Source organism: Bidens hawaiensis, unplaced genomic scaffold (assembly GCF_021521415.1).
Source record: "Bidens hawaiensis isolate Kalapana, Puna unplaced genomic scaffold, B.hawaiensis_p1.1 tig00053088_1, whole genome shotgun sequence".
Classification (NCBI taxonomy): domain Eukaryota; kingdom Viridiplantae; phylum Streptophyta; class Magnoliopsida; order Asterales; family Asteraceae; genus Bidens; species Bidens hawaiensis.
The window spans coordinates 1-24,072 of record NW_027499553.1 but is presented as its reverse complement, the minus strand read 5'-3'; the positions used below and the strand labels follow the sequence as shown (position 1 = coordinate 24,072).

Sequence of the window (24,072 nt, the reverse complement as noted above, 5' to 3'; positions counted from 1 at the left end):
GCCGTATTAATAGCTTCTGCCCAGAAAAATAATGGCAGCTTAGAGTCACACGGCATGGTCCTTGCCGCCTCGATAAGAGTCCTATTTCTCCTTTCAGCCACACCATTCTATTGTGGAGTCCGAGCTGAACTGTACTGACGAAGCACTCCCCTCTCAGAACAAAAATTATTTAAGGATGCATTCTTGAATTCCATACCATTGTCACAACGAATTCCTTTCAGCTTCAAATCCAACTGATTTTCCATAAGCACCACGAATCTTTTGATCAGCTCTGCAATTTCACTCTTATTGGACAAGAAAAACACCCAAGTAAAACGTGATTAATCATCAGTGATAACCAAACAATAAGAACTGACTTAAAACGTGAACCGGACCAAAAAGATCCATATGCAATAGCTGAAGAACTGAGGAGATGGTGTTGATCAGTTTTGGCTTGTGAGATTTACGATGATGCTTGCCCAGAGCACAAGCCACACACTTTTCAATGGTAACAAAATCCTTAACGGGTAATCCACGTATCAAATCATTTTTAGATTTTTCACATTTGCATGACCAAGACGACGATGCCAAAGCATTGCATTATGTTCAGACACTTTTGAGAACAAACAGGTTATTTCATCAGGAACATTTTTTTTCATGTCGATCAAATAAGCATTATCTTTTCGTTTTGATCGAACAAGAATCCAGTCTTCTGGTATAATGATACCAGGTTTTAGAACCAAACATTCTTTCTTAGTAAAGTGAGTTGAGAACCCTTTGTCACAGATCTGTGACACACTCAATAAACTGTGCTTCAGTTCTGGAACAAAATTTACGTTTTCAAAATTTAAAACACTGTTACTTACAGTACCCTTCTGTGTGATCTTTCCCTTTTCTCCACCCGCAAAGGACACATACCCACCGTTAAAAGTTTAAATGTCGTGTAGCTAGGAAATGTCTCATGTCATGTGCCTGGAACAGCCACTATCAATATACCACGGTCTGATGATATTCCTCCATAGCTGCTCCTGCACAAAGTGCGGGATTAGTTATATTTTGGCACCCAGTCCATAGTGACACTGGTACACCTAACTCATCTATACTAGTTACGAGATGCCATGACATATCTTCTCGATTATATAACATGGAAGAAGGAACCTTCTTTACCGGAGACTTAGGCATCCATTTATATTTACCATTGTAAGATTTACTGTTGTTTGTACGAATGGATGGTTTAGTCTCTGGCTTGCGTGTAAGGGACCCGACAGGCCGAAGTTTAGAAATCAAGTTAATTTTTGAAGTAGGAACATGGTTTCCACCCCTCCGAGACATGTTAGGCTTGGTCTGATGAGGACTAGACCTGCCAGATTTGTTTCGGTTCCAATCACCGGCAGAGGGATTAGCCGTATGATGCCTAAATCTTTGCCTGTATGAATTGTGAGGCATATAGGGCATATTCCTCTGATAAAATCCATAATATGGAACATATGGACGATGTGGACAATTTCTGGCAATATGACCGGGAGTGCCACAGTTAAAACACGTTTGTCACTTTATGTAAAAATCATTTTGGGCAACTCCTTGTCAGGACTGGTTGTGTGGACCAGTTTGTTTAAACTTGCGAGAACCATGTTTCACATTGTCAAACTTATCACCTTGTTTGTCATTAGAGCATCCCTCTTTAACAAATTTAGGTGGTAGATACTTGTTGAATTTTTTAGATTTTTCAATTTTATTTGAAACCACATTTTCAGAATTTAAAGTTTCAACTAAATCAACCACACAAGAATCGTTGCTCTTTAAAACAGAGCCCACGCAAATAGTCGGAATAACAGAATTCAAAGCAGGTAGTTTCAATGTAACATCAGAATTAAAGACTTTATTAAACGAAACACAAGCTTCATCATCCTCATCAGTCCAATCCTCAACAATTACTTTCTCTGCACATGAAGTAAACACGTTAGTATCGTTCACTCCTGAAATGGATGCACTCCCATGATCAGATACGTCATTCTTATCATGTTTACTGTACTTCATGTCCTGTACCTTTTCTTCATGTTCTTTGGTGACAGGAAGTTGAACATAGTTGTCATTGTAAGGTGGAAGTACCTTGCTATATCCTAATCCCTCACCTTCCTTCTCCTTCCACCATAATTGATTGTCAATCATTGAATTAACTACCTACTGGAACCCTCAAACTTTTTAAAATCAAGTTCAGCTCTTTCAAATTTAGCATTTAAGTTCAAAATTTCCAATTTGGAGGCTTCCAGTTTAGCAGTTAATTCAACAATTTCCTGCTTGGCATCTAGGTGGTGACAACACTTTATACTGAATTCAGACATAAGCTTAGAGAGATCCTTTTTATATGCTTCTATTTTATCTAAGAAGGATTTTTCATTTTTCTTAAGTTTAAAGTTTTCTGATTTTACTCTTTCCATGTCTCTGATCAAGTTGTCATTATGAAGTTTATATAAGTTGATTTTATCACCACAATCTAGAGAACATGGTTGAAAGCTTACCTCAGATGAGCTGGAGGAAGTGAACGCCATGAATGCGAATTGAAGTTCCTTGACTTGCTCCTCAACAGCGTTTTCCTCCTCAATGTCTTCAACATTTGCAAAATTTGCGGTCTGACTTTGAATGTTGAGAGCAGCCATCTGATCCTCCCAAGAGAACTGTTGAGCAATCAATCCCCTTTCACCATTTCCCGAACTCTCACCAACATCTCCCCTAGCATTACCCACTAGAACCAGCGCCCTTTCTGTGTTTCCTTCCTTCGCTGGGTTAGTGCATTCACGAGCAAAATGACCCGGCTCATGACAGTTATAGCATCTCAGAGTGTTCTTGTTAAACCCCACTTTCTGATTATTAGGCATGTTCCAATTGTTTCTACCAGTCCTCTTAGTGAATTTCTTGGCACGAAATACTGCCATGGCGATTTGCCAAGCAATATCCATTTCCTCAACATCGTCAGGGTGAATCTGATCGAGTTCAGCAGCCACAACTGGTTGAACCAAGTCTCCAGCTAGAAATGCATTATAGCAGTTCATGAATCCTGCCATTAGAGCTATGTTCTCCTGAGTCTCTTTCGGAATGGAGGGAAACTGGCTTGAATTTTGACCTTGAGCAGTGCCAGCAGATGAAGGTTGTACAGACTTGGTGAAGAAAACTGGAGCTTGTTGAGGCGGAGTAGAGGAAGACTGGCCTTGAGTGGACTTAAACATCTGAAAGTTTCCTTGGGTAGGAGGTTGCTAATTGGCCTTGAACATGGAAAAACTATCTTGAGTAATAAGAGCACTGTTGGAAGCAACGTTATAACCAGCTGCACTGTAAGAATTTGCATGATTTATTGCACGTTGCTGGTCGTCCATTTCACATGCCTTGATAGTAGCCATCATCTCAGAGATAGACATTCTATTGAGATCTTTAGTCTTCTTGATAACCACAACATTCATATCCCAGCTTTTGGGTAATGAGTTCACCAACTTGTTGTTTATTTCAGACTTTGCCAGATAAATGCTTGCGGATCTCATCTCAGTCACAAGAGCTATGAATCTTAGAAGTTGTGTCTCCAACGATTCTCCCAACACATGATTGAACATATTAAATTTATGTCGCAACAAATCTTGGCGACTTCTCTTCATGTCTTCATTTCCTTCATGCACCTCAATCAACGCCTCCCACAACTCCTTGGCAGATTGAAGTTCTCTAAAACTTAAAGCGATCTCAGGTGAGAGAGCCATAGTTAAGGTTGATAGGGCCCTTTCATCCTCTTCAACTTTAGCAAAATCATCATCATCATACTTACAACAACTTCGGTTGAATCCTCACGTTGATACGTGATAATTTGGGGTCCTCTAACAATGCTTCTCCAGATCTTAGCATCTTTCATTTTAACATACTTTTCAAATCAAAATTTCCACTCACTGAACCCCTCATGAGACAATAGGCGAGGTACACGAGTGGTTGTCCCCATTATTGAATCTAGTTCTTGATGAAGTAGAGCATTTGATGATACATTGCTGTTGGTTAACTGTTCCATTTTTAAATTAGTTTAAAAAATTGATTTTGGACCAAAATATTTTATATTCCTAGTCCAAGTATCGGGTCCAAATCAACTAATCAGGTCCAAATAGAGCCTGCAGTTTACTGAGCCGATATCTAAAGATTGACCGAGAACACCTTCAGTCAATAGAGAACACCAATATTGACCGAGAACACTATTGACCGAGAACTAGGAAGTCAACAGAAAACACTTTTAGTTGACCAAGAACAAAGGAGATCAACAGAGAACAATCTTAGTCAACCGAGAACACTTAGACGTAGCCGAGAACTGACAAACTTGGTCGAGAACAGGCAGATTTGGCCGAGAACCACCAAATTTCCCCGAGAACGACCAAATACAGGCCGAAAACAGAGAAAATTGTCCGAGAACTTCCAAGAAAACCCAGAGATGCTTTGACCAGATAATTTTGGTAACAAATTAAATCCTGAAATCTCTGGGATTTGAATTTTAACCAATATTAGGTCAATCTTTAACCAAAAAAAAAAACTTTTTCTTTCTCCGACGAGAATATCACCGGAAAAACAACCACAACCACCAAAGATCAAAATCTTGAATCCTTGAGATCACAATAACGAGCCTGATAGGTCTAAGGCTCCGATACCAATTGTAAGTCCCGAATCTGGATCACTACAATTATGATATCAACAATCTAGGTGTTGGTGCGGAATTCCAACACTAGATGATTCAATAACACAAATAAAACATAAACACGTCGAACACAAGAATGGCTTCAAAACACACGTTAATATTAACGTCGGGTGCTTAAGCACTATTAATACAATACTCGTCTATGATAACCCTTAGACTGCCAAACACACATAAACGAACAAAACTAACCCTATACAAAGACATCTATATATATAGGGTACCAGCATACTAGCCCAACAAAAGCCCAAAGCCCACCGAGAACCACTAAAGTTCTCGGCTTACATAATATACCCTATCTAAGCCCAACCTACAAGCATAAACCACAAATATAGATGCGATAGTTACCCACCCAGGTCACCACACAGAGAGCAAAACGAAGTTAACAGTCAGTACCATTCACCTGCTAGAGTAGCCAAATCACCTACTCAGCCTATTCATCTGTCTCCGACAACTTCAGCTACTGCATGAGTCCGACAGACTGCTCGTATTCGGGTAACCCCGATTGACCCTACCTCGATTCCATTCAGATCTACCCCTCGCCCTGACCTCCCAAACGCAGGAAACAACTCTTGGATGGCTGTCTTGATGGACCGTGTGATAGACCACTCGATAGCCATAGCTAACATTAACCAGGAAATGAGGGATGTGACCCAGTGCTTATTGACATTGCAGCAGATGGTACTGAACTTGCAGCAGTCAGATGCCTACCACCGTTGGTGTTTGGATAGGGTGATAGCCCAACTGTGGAGCTGTTACTAGGTGATCACTGTGTTGTTGTTTTTATGTTTGTGGCTAGTCTGTCGTTTGTATGGATAGATGCAAAATGTTATAGATATGTGTACGTAATCTTTTGACACTCCATGTCTGTATATAGTAGTATGTTATGTTAACATGGAGTATGTTTTTATGTATTATTACAAGCACTGACCCTTACAGTGCTTTTATATTAGTTTTTTCTAAACATCTAACAATTTTAATTTATAAATTAATATATTTAAAAACTTTTACTTTTATATTAGATTAATTTGCATTGCATAGTCTCGTCATATCTTAGTTATTAAAAATCAAACCTTTTGGGCTAGTCTATTTGGTTATGGCTATAAAGATAAAACCTAAGTTTTGGGAGATTGCCGGTTCAAATCCGCAAAACGGGTATTTTGTCCTGCCTGCGTTATGTCAGAGGGTTTCCACTCTTGTGGTGGGGCAATTGGTGTCAAGTGGCATAAGGAGAGAATGTTCCTCCGAGGACGCATAAAGAACCCAAGAATCAAAGGTTATGCCCTTCAAAAGAAACGCTCGAGATTTCTAAACTGGGGTCGGCCGCAGGCCGCCTATAAGATTGTGACCAACCAGTCATACCGTGGATTATCGATGTTAAAAAAAACAGAATTAAAGTTTTATATTAATTACTCATTTTAATCGGTAATTAATTTCCCTCCAACTCCCAAAATTTCACACCTTTTTTCCCAAATTCCCTCCATGCTAAATCACCATCCGAAAATTTCATCCTCTGATCTGAATTATCCGCTCCAAAATTAAAATCGCAAAATCACCAGGTTCCCACTTCCAAACTAAAACCAATTATACCAGTTCCATTGTTCCAATAGCATGTTGCTAGAATGCCATCTGCAAACGTTTTTCTGGTATTCGCACTTAGTTTTTTTGGTTAAAAATTGGTGTCATAGCATTAAAGATTTGATGTCAGCCCTAAATCTCAACACTACAGCAAAATACAAAGAGAGGTTTGATTTCGATTTTTTAGACACGATGTTGTTCTTTGTTACCGCTACTTCTTCAGATATTGTTGTTATTTGCACTATTTCCTTCCATCATATCGATCAGTAGCAAATGCATTATAAATTGCCATCTTTATGAGATAACGATGACCATATTGTTGCTTATTCTTGTCAAGACATTACATATGGATTATATATTAGTATTATTATTCTCATGTTTCACATATTCAATTTTTTTTTTTTTTGCTGTTCTCTGACGCTCTGGACTCAGAAGATTTAATTAGATAGGTTTATTTTGATGAGCGGGTTCCACTACTGTGGCATGTATAAAACAAGGAGTTTGAATAGAAATAATTTGATTCTTAGTTGTGAGCACTAGCAGTATATCATTCATATTTATTGAGACATCCAAGGTTAATCTACAAATCAAGCACCAAAGCAGGTTAGCAAATCGACTTCTTGGTCAAATAAATGTTGCTAAGAAAATATGGCATGCGTAAGGTACCAATAAGTATATAAATTTTATTCACATAAATATTAAATGCCACTAAAAGTGTTTCAAACAAATATGGCATACACAAAATGCCATTAAAAGTTATTTTTAGTGGCACAAATACTATATGTTACCAAAAATACGTGCCAAACAAATGTGACATACACAAAGTGTCACCAAAACCTAAAATAGTAACATAAAAGCTAAATGTCATTATAAACATGTGCCACTACATGGTATTTTTTTGTAGTGCATATTGCATCGTTTCCTCAGGAAGTTTTAGGGAGGTGTGTTACAAAATCCATGGTAATTTGTTCCCATTTCCATTGTGATATTTCTGGTTGGTGCAACATTCTCGAAGGTTTTTGATATTTGGCCTTAACCCTCGCACAGGTTAAACATATACCGACATACGTGGCTATATCCTTCTTCATACCGGCCCACCAATAATACTCCTTCAAGTCCTTGTACATCTTATCTGTCCCTTGGTGAATGGAATATTTAGACTTATGGGCTTCATCCAAGATCAAGTCACGCAGATTGCTGAAAGTGGGAATCCAAACTTGGTTTTTGTAATATAAAATTTCGTCGGTTCTTTCTTCAAAGTTTTGTTCGGTCCCATGTAAGTTTTCATTTTCCAAGTGATCTCTTTTCAGAGCTTCGTTTTGAGCAATACGAATTTGTTCGATGAGACTGGTCTGGACAATCATTCCAAGTGCTCGGACCCCGTAGTGGTTTGATCCTGTCTTTTCTGCTCAAAGCATCTGCTACTATATTAGCCTTGCCCGGATGGTATCGAATCTCACAGTCATAATCGTTCAACAGCTCTACCCATCTCGTCTGCCTCATGTTTAGTTCTTTCTGGTCGAAAATGTGCCGTAGGCTCTTGTGGTCGGTGTATACTGTACATTTGGTGCCATACAAATAGTGCCTCCAGATCTTAAGTGCGAAAATAACCGCACCCAGTTCCAAGTCATGGGTGGTGTAATTCTTCTCGTGCACTTTTAGTTGTCGAGAAGCGTATGCTATGACTTTATTCCTTTGCATTAGTACGCATCCCAAGCCTTTCCGGGACGCGTCACAATAAACTACCAAATCATCAGTTTCCTCTAGAACACTTAGTATCGGGGCTTGACATAGTTTCTGTTTCAGCAATTGAAAGGCCGCTTCTTGATTTTCTCCCCACACATAAGCGCGATCTTTTTGAGTCAAAAAGGTTAAAGGTTGGGCTATGCTAGAAAAATTAGCAATAAAGCGCCGATAATACCCAGCTAATCCCAAAAATTGGCGGATTTCTTTCGGTGACTTTGGGGCTTGCCAATTTCTTATGGCCTCAATCTTACTCGGGTCTACATGGATTCCATGTCGATTAACAACGTGCCCTAAAAATTGAACCTCTTGTAGCCAAAATTCACATTTTGATAATTTGGCATACAACTTTTCCTGCCTCAACAACTCCAAAATGGTTCGTAAGTGCTGTTCGTGGTCCTCTTTGGTTTTCGAATATATCAAAATGTCATCAATAAACACGATAACGAATTTGTCGAGGTACAGTTTACAAACTTGATTCATAAGATCCATGAACACTGCGGGAGCATTAGTCAGTCCGAACGGCATAACTAAGAATTCGTAGTGGCCATAACGAGTTCGGAACGCCGTTTTAGACACGCCTTCCTCTTGAATTTTAACTTGATGGTAACCGGATCGAAGGTCAATTTTCGAGAAATAGTTTGCCCCTTGAAGTTGATCAAGTAAGTCATCTATTCGTGGAAGAGGGTATCGGTTTTTGATCGTAACTTTGTTTAATTCCCGGTAATCAATGCACATTCTAAAACTTCCATCTTTTTTCTTTACAAACAATACAGGTGCTCCCCAAGGAGAATAACTAGGACGTATGAAACCCTTATCTAACAACTCTTGTAACTGGTTGGATAATTCTTGCATTTCAGAGGGTGCCAGTCGATAAGGTGCCTTAGCAATAGGGGCTGATCCTGGGATTAAGTCAATACGGAATTCAACCTGTCGGTTCGGTGGTAATCCAGGTAGATCATCGGGAAAGACATCGGGGTATTCACGTACAACGGGGATCTCTTCTATGCGTTTCTCATCAAGGTTCTTTATAGTCACGTTTGCCAAAAATGCCATACAACCTTGGTGTAAACATTTCAACACTTTGAGATGAGACACGAGAGGTAATATCAAACCGGACTTCTCTCCTTGTACCACAATCATCTCACCATTCGAAAAGGGGATTTTAACTATCTTGTCGTTACACACAATCTCTGCCTTATACTTGGTTAACCAGTCCATGCTGACAATAACATCAAAACATCCTAACTCTACCGGGAGTAGGTTAATAAGGAATGGGTGGTCATTTAGAATAATAGAACAGTTTTTGACTATTTGGTTGACAGTTATAGAGTTACTGTTAGCGAGTTCTATAGTATAGGGATTTGTTAGTTCACTAACTGGCATATTTCCCAAGGATACAAAACTAGTGGAAACAAAGCTTCTATCGGCACCCGTGTCAAATAATACAGAAGCATATTGATCAGAGACTATAAATGTACCTGTCACCACATTCGGGTCTTGTCGTGCTTCTCCTGACCCAATTACAAACGCGCGTCCTATAGGCGCTGTTGAAGTCGATGCTTGGTTCGGTCTAGTAATTGCTCTTGGATTCAACTTGGGGCAATTTCTTCTAATATGATCTGTACTGCCGCATTCATAACATGCACGGTAGGTTGTTGCGGCTGAAGTCTGTTGGTTAGGTTGTTGGCGGATTGGCTGAGGTCTGGGTGGCTGTGGACGACGAGGTTGAGTTGTTTGGGTTGATCAGTTCACAATTTCTGTACCTACTCTGCAATTAAGGGCATAATGCGCAGTTCGACCACATTTCTGGGATACCGGGAATCTGCATTCTCCCATATGATGGTAATTACATTTATCTCACTTTGTCAAGGGTCCCTTATACCTATCCTGCTTCGTATCGGAACCAGTTATAGCATAATTTCTTATTGTCGGACATGCACGTTTGCTTGATTGTCCTCCTTGTGCTCTCGTCCCGTAGTCGGTTCGTTTCATACCCGTTGATTCTCCAGCCTTTCTCAATACTCCACTCCTTACCAGGTCATAAGTCACAATGCCGGCTTGAGTCACGGCATTCTCAAACGATGTGCGACTTAAGGAGTTTACCAAACTCCTCACTTCCGGGGCTAAACCCCAAATATAACATTCAACTCGTTTGTCTTTGAGAGTTACTAACCAGGGTACTAGGCGAGCCAGTTCATTGAAGGGGTTGGTATACCCCAGATGATCCACTCCTTTCATTTCTAAGCTCCAAAGTTCATGCTCTAACCTTTGTATTTCTTTCTTTAGGCAAAAATGTTCTAGCATCAATGTTTTGAGTTCAACCCATGTCATGCGATTAACCGTATCTTGACCTCTAATTTGCACCGTAGTATTCCACCACATTAATGCATGATCAGTAAATGTAGAGGCAACATACTTGACAATGTTTTCGGGTGGACAATTACTGATATTGAGGACGGATTCAGTCTTTTCAATCCATTTGATTAACCTGTTTGGCCCTTCAGTGCCCTTGAAATCAATCGGTTTACAGGCCATAAAGTTTTTAATCGAATATTCTCTTCGAGGGGGATTAGGGTTGTTATTGTTATTGTTTGGGTTCGGTGGAGGATTATTGTTGTTGACATTATTTGTATCCGGTGGGGGATTATTTGCATTGGGAGGGGCGTTGTATTAGGTGAGGGATTATTATTTGTGACTGTTTCAGTGTTGTTTGGGAGTACATTATTGATGGGTTGTTGGTTTGTTTGCATATTTGCGTTTACACCGACAGTCACCTGTGTTACAATAAGTGGAATTACTGCCTGCATTTGCCGAGTAATCATCTCGGCTATTTCTGCCTCAGTCATAGGATTGGCTTTCTTTGGGGCCATTCTATAATGATAATCAAATATAAGTCAATTAATACTAATTCCAGTATACGGCACATTGTAACCATATTCACAATAAATGTTGTACAAATAAATAAAACAACACACTGGTATTTCATAAACTGTTCTATGCATTGATAACAAAAAGTACATAGACTTAGCCTGATAAAGGCTAGTGCTTGCATGTATATATCAAAATCTGTCACTAAGTGACTGTTAGACTTAACCCTGTAAGGGTCAGTGCTTGTAATAATACATAAAAACATACTCCATGTTAACATAACATACTACTATATACAGACATGGAGTGTCAAAAGATTACGTACACATATCTATAACATTTTGCATCTATCCATACAAACGACAGACTAGCCACAAACATAAAAACAACAACACAGTGATCACCTAGTAACAGCTCCACAGTTGGGCTATCACCCTATCCAAACACCAACGGTGGTAGGCATCTGACTGCTGCAAGTTCAGTACCATCTGCTGCAATGTCAATAAGCACTGGGTCACATCCCTCATTTCCTGGTTAATGTTAGCTATGGCTATCGAGTGGTCTATCACACGGTCCATCAAGACAGCCATCCAAGAGTTGTTTCCTGCGTTTGGGAGGTCAGGGCGAGGGGTAGATCTGAATGGAATCGAGGTAGGGTCAATCGGGGTTACCCGAATACGAGCAGTCTGTCGGACTCATGCAGTAGCTGAAGTTGTCGGAGACAGATGAATAGGCTGAGTAGGTGATTTGGCTACTCTAGCAGGTGAATGGTACTGACTGTTAACTTCGTTTTGCTCTCTGTGTGGTGACCTGGGTGGGTAACTATCGCATCTGTAGCCGGACAGTTCAGGCACATCTCTAGAAATAACTTTTTCTTCCACCTCTTCCTCATCCTCCTCCGGTTCCTCTTCTGGGTCCTCCTCCTCTGGATCCTCCTCCTCAGCAGAGATTACCGGTTCTTCTTCTGGTACGTAGTCGTTATTTCTTGACATGACTTTGCACAAAGGTTAGTTATAAGAATAATATCTATTGCTAGCACAACTATTGACGGGGAGATTAATTAATTAAGCCAAATTTAATATTAATTATATTAGAATATAATATTAATTTTATTAAAATTTTAATTTTAATTATTATTAGAATTAATACTGAATATAAATGAATATAATATTCATAATAAAACTTACCGTCATCAATAGTATCGTACGTATATGTATTTATACACCTTGATTCAGATAAGCACGTATGGGTGTTACATATATATATACTTACACATTACCTTTTATACACATATGTTGCCACTTTTACCTAACCACACGTTCCGCGACTTCTCCCCGAATTCCCTCGTACAAGCAAGTCTGTTATTATGTTCCGGACCACAATAACTCACTTGCCCTACAAGTTCATCCCGACATCCATCAGTATATAATATTAATTATTATTTAATTATTTTCCCAGAGTTAATCGAGCCTACGGTTATATTTTAGGTACCCTAAGGGATAACCTAATCCTTTATAACCAATGGCTCGGATACCAACTTCTGTCACACCCCGACTAGCACAATGTGGAAGCGTAAAACGGGAATGTAAAAGACACATCTGGTATCAACAACATTGTTTATAAAGAAACATTACAAACTAATTTACATTATATTTCATTGATATATCTTTGTGTTCAAACTAGGTGTTACAACAAAATACGTTCGTTAAACTATTCTATTCGTACTAATAACCTTGCATCTATTCACATAGCATCGAGCATGTTCCACAATAGATAGCACGACATCACTTTATTCCAACTTTGGTAATCCTGAAAAGCAGTTTAAAACAGGTCAACTACTGGAGTTGGTGAGTTTCACGAGTTTCAAGAAAACAGTTATGAATATTCACAAGTTAACACTTATAATCATGATATAAGTATGTATGTATGTAAAGGATGTAATTATGCTAAGCTACAGTGAAGCCTTGACTGTATGTGCTGCGTGCATCCATTTCCCACGCTCAATCAAGCACTGTGGCTCCCCTTCCGCCCACAACATGCCCCGTTAGCTATGTCTAACACTACATAGCCTGTATATATAAATATGGCCATGTGTAAACGGCGCTATGTAACACGGCAACCAGGCCGATTCCGTTTGGGTTTGTCAAATCAATAGTACTATTCACAAGCCACCGACTCGAAGTTAATCACTGTGATCGTGGGGACTTTCGTGTGTTAGCACTTAGATAATTCACTAATTCACATCACTACAAATTTCAGATATGTATACATAATCAAACATGCTTTTCACCCCAAAAGTTCGTAAAACTGTTTAAAGAGTGGGGTCATGAAACTCACTGTTTAGTAGATAATCAGTAACACGTCGGTTCAAGGTTTATGTAACTTGTAATCACGGTTTCCTATAATCAATATTATAATAATATTAATATTTTAATATTATTATAATCTCAATACTAAACTGGGCTGTATAACTAATCTGGGTATAGCTGGAACGCCCAGAAAGTGGCAATAGGCTTAGGTTGTGATATTGTTAAATGTCTAATACTTAAAACTGAACTTGGCTCAGTTTCCCGTTTTCCAGGCTGGGTCAAGTTGTTCGTTTACGCGTTCTGAAAACAGTTATGGGGAAATAAGCTTGGGTAATAAAATGATTAAGTTATAAAGAAAGATCACATATTGGGGTCCCGGATTAGCTACGGGGCCTGTTTCCGTTTATTCAGTTTGATTTGAGAAGAAACGCGCACAATCTATCCAGATTGTCCAGGTTTCTCATAGAAAGGTTCGTTTTTACTTAATTAATCCAAAAATATGATTTTTGATCACTCTTGGTGTTTTGATATTCCCGCAGACTTTTTAATCGCGAACTTGCCGGTTTTTATTAAAATTGAATTTGTTTAATCTTCAAATTAGCATAATTAATTAACCATTAATCATTAAATTATGAAAATTTAGAAACTTATGAAATAAAATATGTAGATTTTTATAAAAATATTTTTGGAATTTAATTACTGATTTATTAATTTATAAAAATTCATTTTATCAGCTATATTTCGTCTGAAAATCATCCGTTTATCCCAAACGATTTCTAAAAATTCCAAAAAAATTCCTGAATACTCAAATTATGTCCCAAAACAACCTGTATCAATTCCAGAATGCAATAAGCTTGTTCAATATTCTTTTCAGCCCAAATTCGGCTATAAAAATTCACACAAACGCATATGCGCAAAATACCCTTAGACTTCTCCAAATGATCCCAAAATTCATATGTGATCAAAATATATTAAATCTGAGTTCCCAACCAAATTTCATAATTTTTCAAGCATTTTAACTATTTTTCCCCATTAAACGTCCCAATTCGGTAATAAATTCGCCAAATATTCTCGGATAGTCGAAAAATTACCAAATTTGAACAGGGACTCAATAATATGGTCCCTGATGTCCCTGAAAAATTTCAAGACCTAAAAATATGCATATCATAACCTTAACCTAAACAGCCCGTAAACAAGTGTTTCGGCATTACCTTAGTGGGTTTGGCTCGTTTTTGCCATTCTATTCAAGGTTTCAAGCTCTTGTGCTTATTTGAAGGCTAGATACAAGTCCTATATCATAAACCAATCAATTTTCATCAACATAAGAGCCTTTTAAATTAGGGTTTCGGCTAGGGTGTAAAAACGAATTTTTAAACCGTAAAAATGCCGTTTCAACCCTCTAATCCGTGTTTATGGCCGAAAAAAACTATCAAACCAGGTTCCTTACCATGTGTATGATCAAAACATGTTTATGGACAATTTTTAGGATTTTTACATGGTTAGGAATGATTTTTGGCAATCATACTATGTTTATATGTGATTAACATGATCAAAACAAGTTAAAAAATGGATGAAAATGATTGTTACCTTAGTTTTTTTTTTTTTTTTTTTGATGTTTTGATATTAGCCAAAGGAAATATCCAGAATTATGAATTATAGTGTCAAAATATCTAGTATACATAATATATATAAAAAGGGTAATGCTTAGGAATGTGGTTTTTACTTTTGTTGCATACGGAAAAGAAATGGGCCCACTTTTGGGCCCATTTAGCCCAATTTTCTTGATTTATGTGCCCGTACGTGTAATGCTGAGTCCAAATTTATTTCGGGTTCAGTTTTTGGCGCGAAAAATATATCGGGTAAGACAAACAGTGCGAAAACAATCGTTTTTCGGCCATTTTTGTGTAAATTTATAAAAACATACTATTTGTTTGTAAAAATCAAAAATATTTTCACGGATCGCTTAAAACATTTTAAATAAGTGTTTGATAAGTCTTTTTCGGCTTAACGGATGATACAATGCTTGGTTTATAACTATCTTTCGCGTTTAAATCTATAGCGGGTAGTTAAACGAGCATGTTTTCATTTAACTTGTTTGCTATCGCACTAAGGCCATATTACTAATATTTTATCTTGTATTAAACGTATATCACTTATAGATGGCCTTCCGGGATATCTGGGTCATAACCCGACCTGTTCGGTTAATCATTCGTTTGTTACGCAAAAAGCGTGTATTTTTCTTAATCGATAAATACGTACTGAGGTGTACCTTGTTTTGGCTCAAATGTCACATTTATCAATGATATTGTTTTATTTTTGACAATTTTAACGAGCTGTCATTCACAAATTATGAGTCTATTTTTATATTATTTAATTCCTTCTTTTTATTTTAATCACTTTTCCTATTCTTGTAATTATTAATGTTTTTTTTATTAATATTTTATTTAATTATTACCGTACACCATTATCATTATTATTTTTTGATTTATTATTATTGTTATTATTATTATTTTATTATATTATTAATTGTTAGCCATTATTTTTTTTTTATTATTATAAATAGTAATATTTTACGGTTATTTTAACCCTTACCCCCTAAAAAGAATTTCGTCCTCAAAAGTTGTATATTAGGATATAAATGATCACCAAATAGTAACGGAAGGAAATATTATTACTTTAATGGGAAAGCAAGGTTCTCCATCACTCATACAAGGGAGTCTATGTTTCAAATAGATTAGGGTACAAAGAACGGATCGATTCTTCAGTTTCCCAAGTAGCTTCTCGTTCGGAGTGATTCTTCTAAAGGACTTTAACGAATGGGATAACTTTCCTCCTCATTACTCTTTCTTGGCGATCCAAAATAGCTTCTGGTTCTTCTTCATATGATAAGTCTTCTTGGATCGCGTACAACGGATAACTAATGATATGAAACGGGTGATAGTTGTATCCCCTCAGTAAAGACACGTGGAAGACGTTATGGACGTGAGAAAGTTGGGGCGATAGTGCTAGTCGGTTTGAAACTTCTCCAACTCTTTCAAGAATCTCAAATGGACCAATATAACGAGGGCTGAGCTTCCCTTTTATTCCATATCTACGAACACCGCGACAAGGTGAAACTTTTAAGAATACATGGTCCCTGACTTGAACTCCAGAGACCTACGATGCCGATCAGCGTAACTCTTCTGCCTGCTCTGCGCTTCTTTTAACTTTTCTCGAGCAATAGCAACTTTTTCGTTTGTGATTCATACCAACTCAGGTCCTTCAATTACTTTCTCTCCCACTTCATTCCAGCATATCAGCGCTCTGCATTTCCGACCATACAACAGCTCGAACGGGGCCATGCCAATGCTTGCTTGCCAACTATTATTGTAGGCAAACTCAACAAGGCATAAATATTCATCCCAGTTTCCTGTCCACTCCAGTGCACAAGCCCTTAGCATGTCTTCCAGAGTCTGAATCGTGCGTTTCGATTGTCCATCTGTTTGTGGATGAAAAGCGGTACTGAATTTCAATCTTGTACCCCATGCAACTTGAAAGCCTTTCCAGAATCGGGACATGAACCTAGGATCTCTGTCCGACACAATAGAGGCTGGAGTAGCGTGCAACCGTATAATCTCTTGCAAAAACACCTCAGATAACTTGCTGATAGAATATCCTTGTTGTATTGGCAAAAAGTGAGACAACTTGGACAATCTATCCATAACTACCTATATAGTATCGTTCTTTTTAAAAGTCTAGGCAGACCCGTAACAAAATCCATTGAGAATTCATCCCATTTCCACACCGGAATATCTGGCGGTTGCAAAAGTTCGCTAGCTCGCTGGTGCTCAATCTTCACCTGCTGGCATGTGAGGCACCTACTCACATATCTGGTGACGTCCTCTTTCATAGCACTCCACCAAAAATTTTGGCGTAGATCACGATACATCCTTGTAGATCCTGGGTATATAGAAAATGGTGAACCGTGTGCTTCGGCTAATAGTGACTAGTGGAGCGCAGGATCATTGGGTACACACAACCTTTTGCCACACCATATTACTCCATGCTCATCCATACGAAACTCTGACTGCTTTCCGACCTCAATGTTCTGTGATATTGCCCATAATTCTCCATCATCCTTCTGGGCTTCTTTAATTCGTGAGATGAGGCCAGGCTCGATTTGCATTTTTGCCAGGTAAACATTAGATTTACCAAACTGAAGTCCAATGCCGATCTTATTAAGTTCAGATATGATATGAGGTTGAATCTGCAGGCAAGTTACAACTCCAAGATTCTTTCGGCTTAAAGCGTCAGCTACCACATTAGCTTTACCCAGGTGGTACTGAATATTCGCGTCATAATCTTTCAAAAGTTCCAGCCACCTCCTTTGCCTCATATTAGCTCCTTCTGCGTAAATATATACTTGAGGCTTTTGTGGTCAGTGAATATGTCACATGTCTCTCCATACAAGTAGTGACGCCATATTTTTAACGCAAAAACAACCACGGCTAACTCCAAGTCATGCATCGGGTAATTAACTTCATAAGGCTTCAACTGACGCGAGGCATAAGCGATGACCTTTCCGTGCTGCATTAATACACAACCTAGGCCTTTCTTTGAAGCGTCACTATAGATTTGGTAACCACCTGAGCTTGATGGAAGAGTGAGTACTGGAGTAGTAACAAGTCTTTTCTTCAATTCTTCGAAGCTCTTCTCTCGGTCTTCATTCCAAGAAAACTTCACACCTTCCTTAATACTTGCGTAAGAGGCAAGGCAATGACAGAAAATCCCTATACGAACCTCCGGTAGTAGCCAGCTAAACCCAAGAAACTTCGAACTTCCGTCGCAGAGGTAGGTCTAGGCCATTTTGTAATTGCCTCAATTTTAGCGGGATCCATTTTGATTCCTTCTACCGATACAATGTGACCTAGAAAGGCTACTTGATTGAGCTAAAAGTCACATTTTGAAAACTTCGCATACAACTTTTTCTGTCTTAAAGTTTCGAGCACTTTACGCAGATGCTCTTCATGTTCGTCCCTGCTCTTGGAATACACTAAGATGTCATCGATAAAAACAATGACAAACTTATCCAAGAACTCATGAAAAACACAATTCATTAAATCCATAAAGACTGCAGGGCATTGGTTAGCCCGAAAGGTATAACCAAGAACTCGTAATGGCCATAGCGCGTACGAAAGGCAGTCTTAGGAACATCCTCCTCCCGAATCTTTAGTTGGTGATAACCAGATCTCAAGTCTATTTTCGAGAAGAACTTAGCGCCTTGGAGTTGATCAAAAAGGTCATCTATCCGAGGTAGAGGATGTCGGTTGCGAATGTGATCTTATTAAGCTCTCGGTAGTCAATGCACAACCGCATACTACCATCCTTTTTCTTTAAAAATAAGACCGGTGCACCCCCAAGGTGAGACGCTTGGTCTTATAAATACCAACTCCAACAATTCCTGCAATTGCTCCTTCAGCTCCTTTAGTTCCAACGGAGCCATACGATACGGTGCCTTAGAGATAGGCTCAGCGCCAGAGACCAAGTCAATAGTAAATTCTATCTCACGGTCTGGTGGTAGTCCCGGTAATTCGTCCGGAAAGACATCAGGATACTCACGAACAACAGATAACCGTCGATGCTAACTTCGCCAGCTGTCGTATCCTTGACTAACGCTAAAAATCCACCGCAGCCATGTGATATCAACTTTTGAGCTTTGAGCATTGAGATAATCTTAAGAGACTTACGGGGTTGGAACCCCTAATACACCAAATCGGGATGATGAGAATCACCAAAAATGACTCGCCGCGAGTGACAATCAATAGTTACACGATGTCGAGATAACCAATCCATCCCGAGGATAACATCAAAGTTGTGCATTTGCATGGGTAAAAGATCTGCTTTACGCTCAATAGAATCAATACGAATAAGATAGTCTCTATATATATGGGAAATTATGATCGAGCTACCCATAGGAGTGGATATGGAAATAGTATGTTCTAACGGGGAAGGTTCAGTCAATAGGTGTCTAGTGAATAAGTTAGAAATTATAGAATGGGTTGCCCCTGTATCAAATAGCACATATATATCATGTTCACCGAGTTGGAGAGTTCCGGAAACAGTACCTAGGGCACTAGCAGCTTCAGCGGTTGTAAGCGTGAAAACTCTTCCTCTAGTATTTGGCGGCACAACATTTCCTCCAGTGGTATTCTTGGTGTCCGGCATCGGGCAATTTTTAATTACATGTCCAGTTTGGCCACATCTAAAACATGCTCCCATAGTTTGGCGACAAGCACCCCAATGTTTCTTGCCACAAGTGTTGCATGAAGGCATAGCAGTCTGGTTGGGGTTTACATGTTGATTTAGTGGTTGTGCTCTAGTAGGTCGATACAGTTGAATTTGATTTTGGGCAGGTCTCGGGTTTTGGGGTCTAGGCTGCCATAGTTTTATCTGATTATTGGGATTTCTTTTTGGTTGAACTCTACGGTCTTGATATTGTGGTGCAGAAGATGGTTGGCCGGCAGTCTGGGTGCGCATCCTATCCCTATCCCTCTTCTTGCATTCCCCTGCTCGAGATAGGAATTCTTTTCTCTCAAATTCAAAAGTCTTGATTGCATCAGCAACCTCTGTAAGATCTTTGAACTTCATAAACATGATCGACTTTCGGATTCGATCAAACACTGCCATTTACACTTTTCTGCCTGAACTTCTGGCGTTCCCGCTGCATCCCCAACGATACTAGCTAACCTTTCAAAGCGAGCAATAAACTCTGATGCTGGTTCATTATTCCCCTGCCGAATAACAGCGTACTCCCTGACATAGGCTTCTCTATCAGCCGTGGAGAAATACTTTTCATAAAAGATTCCCCTAAAATCTACCCAAGGAAGGGTAGCCGCATAAGCATCTCCACCTTTAGCCTGCTTGAGTCCTTCCCACCATGACTGTGCATCATCCTCTAATTTGTAGGCGGCCAATCTAACTTTATACTGATCCTCAACTCCCAACACTTCAAATATCTTCTCAATATGGGCTATCCAATTTCTGGCCTCGATTGGATTAGATGCGCGACTAAAGGATCTTGGCTTTTGCTTTTGAAACCTCTGTAGCCATACGTGGATGCCCTTAGCAGTGTTATTTGTTGCGTTCTCATCTATCACAGTTCCAGAATTATGATTTCGGTTAGCAGGTCCTTCAGAACGAGTTTGTTGAATAACCGCCTCCACGGTTTGAGCAACTAGGTTAGGAAGTAACCCGGCCAAGGCTTGGTTGATAGCTGTAACTATGTTCGGATCGACGGGAGTCTCATTTGAAGCAGAATCGGTGTTAACACGGTTAGTCCTGCTGGCGGTTCTACGAGTTTGACGATGAGGAGGCATCTAAATAAATGACACGAGAATTAGAGTATAAGGATGATATTTAGTATAAAGGATATTTAATTTGATGGAATCCTAACCCAGACGTCTACCCAATCCTCACGTTACCTAATTACTAATGTTTTAAGTTTTCTACAGGAAAGAGCCTATACTCTGATACCATAACCATAACACCCCACCCCACAGAGGGGTGACGTGTCACTAATCATAGTATTCAAAACATAAAACATCATTCCACTATTAAATGTCAAAGTACAGAGCCCTAGGGTGAATTATTTATTACATATTATATAATTGCCAAATCTAGCTGAACTAGAGTATGCTACAAAAGTGGCTAGCATTTTATATTCAAATCCTAGAGCTCAATTCTTTTTCTCTCTCTTCACACCTCACCCGTAGTAACCTGTGAACCTGCTATGAAAAAAAGATTTACAAAATGAGCCGAATACCCAGTACGGATAAAAGGCTCAAGTAAAAGATTATCACTAATTAAGTAAAAGGTCAACAATAATTAAGTAATAATTTATTTATAACAATATAAAAAAAATATAATATGTCATGATGTAAAATGATACGATGCAAGTATGCAAGCCAATAAAATAAATCGTATCATATGGATGATACCCATGAGCCGAAACATATAACATACCAATGGGGCTACATAGGTTGTAAACTATGTACCCAATAGTGCAATGGTGGGTGTTGGCATACACCGACCATCCACAAATATCAAATACATATAAACCTAGGATCGATCCATACGCCTCCTAATAGCTGTGGGCCACACTTGCCCTTAAGAGACGCCGTGAACTAATCTCTCTGTCACGGAAGGAGCACACAACATCGATGCCACAATGTTGTGCCTGTGGTACACTCCACAGGAAGCGTAGAACTCAGGGTACCAGAGTATAAGCAAATATAGGTAACACGCTCAAAATAAAATAAAAAAAACAACGTCAACAAATATCTATACTGTGCAATAAGTAAGGAACATGCGATACTGATTACAAACTTGGAAATTTATCGCATGCATATCGAACCAAAATTTGAGCCCAAACAACCATAACAGAAATGGTGTGTGGTGCAGTTAGCAAACGGTGTTGTCGACTCCGGTTTGCACTGATGGTTTTCTTCCCGTCGAAAGTTGTGTTTCTGCCGGAAAATGAGAACTCGAAAAGAGAAACAAAGAAGAGTGGCTTAGTATGAGATGGAACTTGCAAGGAGGTCAAGTTGTGATTTATAACTGATGAAGAACCTTCTTGAAATAAGTTAGTCGGCTGAAGATGAAGGGTTGTCGGTGGATTTCAGGCGGCGTGCAGGTCGGCGGTCAGACGGCTACGACTAGCGGCTTGCAGCAGTTCGGCGCCAGATCTTTTATTTATTTATTTTTTTATTTTTATTATATTTATCAATGATATTGTTTTATTTTTGACAATTTTAACGAGCTGTCATACACAAATTATGAGTCTATTTTTATATTATTTAATTCCTTCTTTTTATTTTAATTACTTTTCCTATTCTTGTAATTATTAATGTTTTTTTTATTAATATTTTATTTAACTATTACCGTACACCATTATCATTATTATTTTGTGATTTATTATTATTGTTATTATTATTATTTTATTATATTATTAATTGTTAGCCATTATTATTATTTTTTATTATTATTATAAATAGTAATATTTTACGGGTATTTCAGATTTAATGAAAAAATAAAGACATGAATGAAGCTTGGTTGGTTGGCTCCGTGTCAACTGTCACCCGCAAAACTCGACAGAGTTTTTAGAAAACGGCTCAAATACCCTGACCGGGCCCTGTATAGGAACCGGTCGGGCTGGGTTTCAAAACACTAATTATAAGGAGAGAGGAGACAAACGAATTAAAAATAATCCATTTTAATAAATAAATTGTAAACTGTATTTGTTTGGTAAATAACATTTCTAACTACAGAAATTTGAAAAAAAAAACATCTAATTTAAAGTGTTTTTCATATTTGCAGCTTAACTAAAACCCAAATAGACGGTCGCACGACAGGAAATCAACAACAAAGATACCATTTACAGATAATAATAATTGTTATATTTTTCGTAAACTGGGTTCGGGACATAAATGATTGACTTGTATATATATATATATATATATATATATATATATTGAATGTTTAAGCTTGCCTCCTACTATTTACAATAAACCGTCATTGCCAGGGATCGAACCCTGGACCTTTCACCCAAAGGCCTAAGCTTTTACCATCCCACCAAAGTGAAGATGGCGATTGACTTGTATATGCACCAACCCAAATTAAATTGTGACAATTGTAAACTGTCATCCACCTGTAATGATTAAGATCACATGACCACATACTAGAAGTTGATCAATCCTTGCACGACCATTAATTGAACCTTTAAAAAGGTAATATTATTTATAAGAAAGTGGAAAGTCAAATGTCAAAGAGTTTATATAAACCGAAAACAAGTGATTCAGATAAGAGGCATACAACGTGAAAGCTGCCAGTCTTTTCTTTTTGGTTTCTCTTTCGGTGTGTTCACATAACATCCACAACCAATTAAGGTCTGCTTCTCTCGAGCGATGTTGATCTCGGATCGTATGCTACTCAAGGTCATTGTTCTTGGTGATAGCGGGTACGCCTTAATATTTGTGTTATGGTCGAGCATATACTTTTTTTTTCTGTTTTTTATATACTTAGTAGTGTTTTTGACTAGTAAAACATAGGCTCCTGTGGCCGGGCTCTTATTACGTTGATCTACATATGGGCCTGAAATAACTTGTTATTGCTCGACTCACCAAGACTTTCGCTGTTTTTGCTTGTGTAGGGTTGGAAAGACGTCATTGATGAACCAGTATCCTTTAACAGTTCCAAATATAACAGTTTATTCATGCTTACATACTAATGTTATATAGTGAATTAATACTACACGTATATGGCATTGATCCACTTTGAAGCGAACATTAAAAAAAACTGCAAAAATGTTGCTAATCAAACGAGTTTTAAGACATTGAAGGTTAAATTAACTGCCATTCCAGATATGTTTATAAGAAATTCAACAAACAATACAAGGCCACAATTGGTGCTGATTTTGTGACGAAAGAGTTGCATATAGACGACAAGCTTGTCACCTTGCAAGTAAGTAATCACCCATTGCAATATTTAATTTACAGTAAATTTCTGGTTGAGTTTGTATAATTAGTAGTGAAGACATTGATTTCTAGGATAAGTACAGATCATAAACAAGAACAGGAACAATATTTTTATTGTTAAGTAATTAATTAAACCTACAAAATAAATGTTAGAATAAATTACTATATATCATCAATCAATAAATGAATGAATGCATATGTGGTTGTACATATGAGCAGATTTGGGACACCGCCGGGCAAGAGAGGTTTCATAGTCTTGGAGTAGCTTTTTACAGAGGGGCTGATTGTTGCGTTCTTGTATATGATGTCAACATTCAGAAAACCTTTGAAACCCTACAAACTTGGCATGAAGAGTTTTTAAAACAGGTTA

The 24,072-nt window shown here is 38.4% G+C and overlaps 1 protein-coding gene across 1 annotated transcript; it reads left to right on the top strand.

Annotated features, from left to right (window-relative positions):
* Positions 1–23,003: 23,003 nt before the first annotated feature.
* Positions 23,004–24,065, top strand: LOC143599915 (ras-related protein Rab7-like; the record flags this gene model as incomplete). Its single annotated transcript, XM_077077747.1, has 4 exons — positions 23,004–23,185; positions 23,378–23,404; positions 23,589–23,688; positions 23,922–24,065. Coding segments are annotated over exons 1-4 (324 nt in total), but the record flags the coding sequence as incomplete, so codon positions are not given.
* Positions 24,066–24,072: the final 7 nt, after the last annotated feature.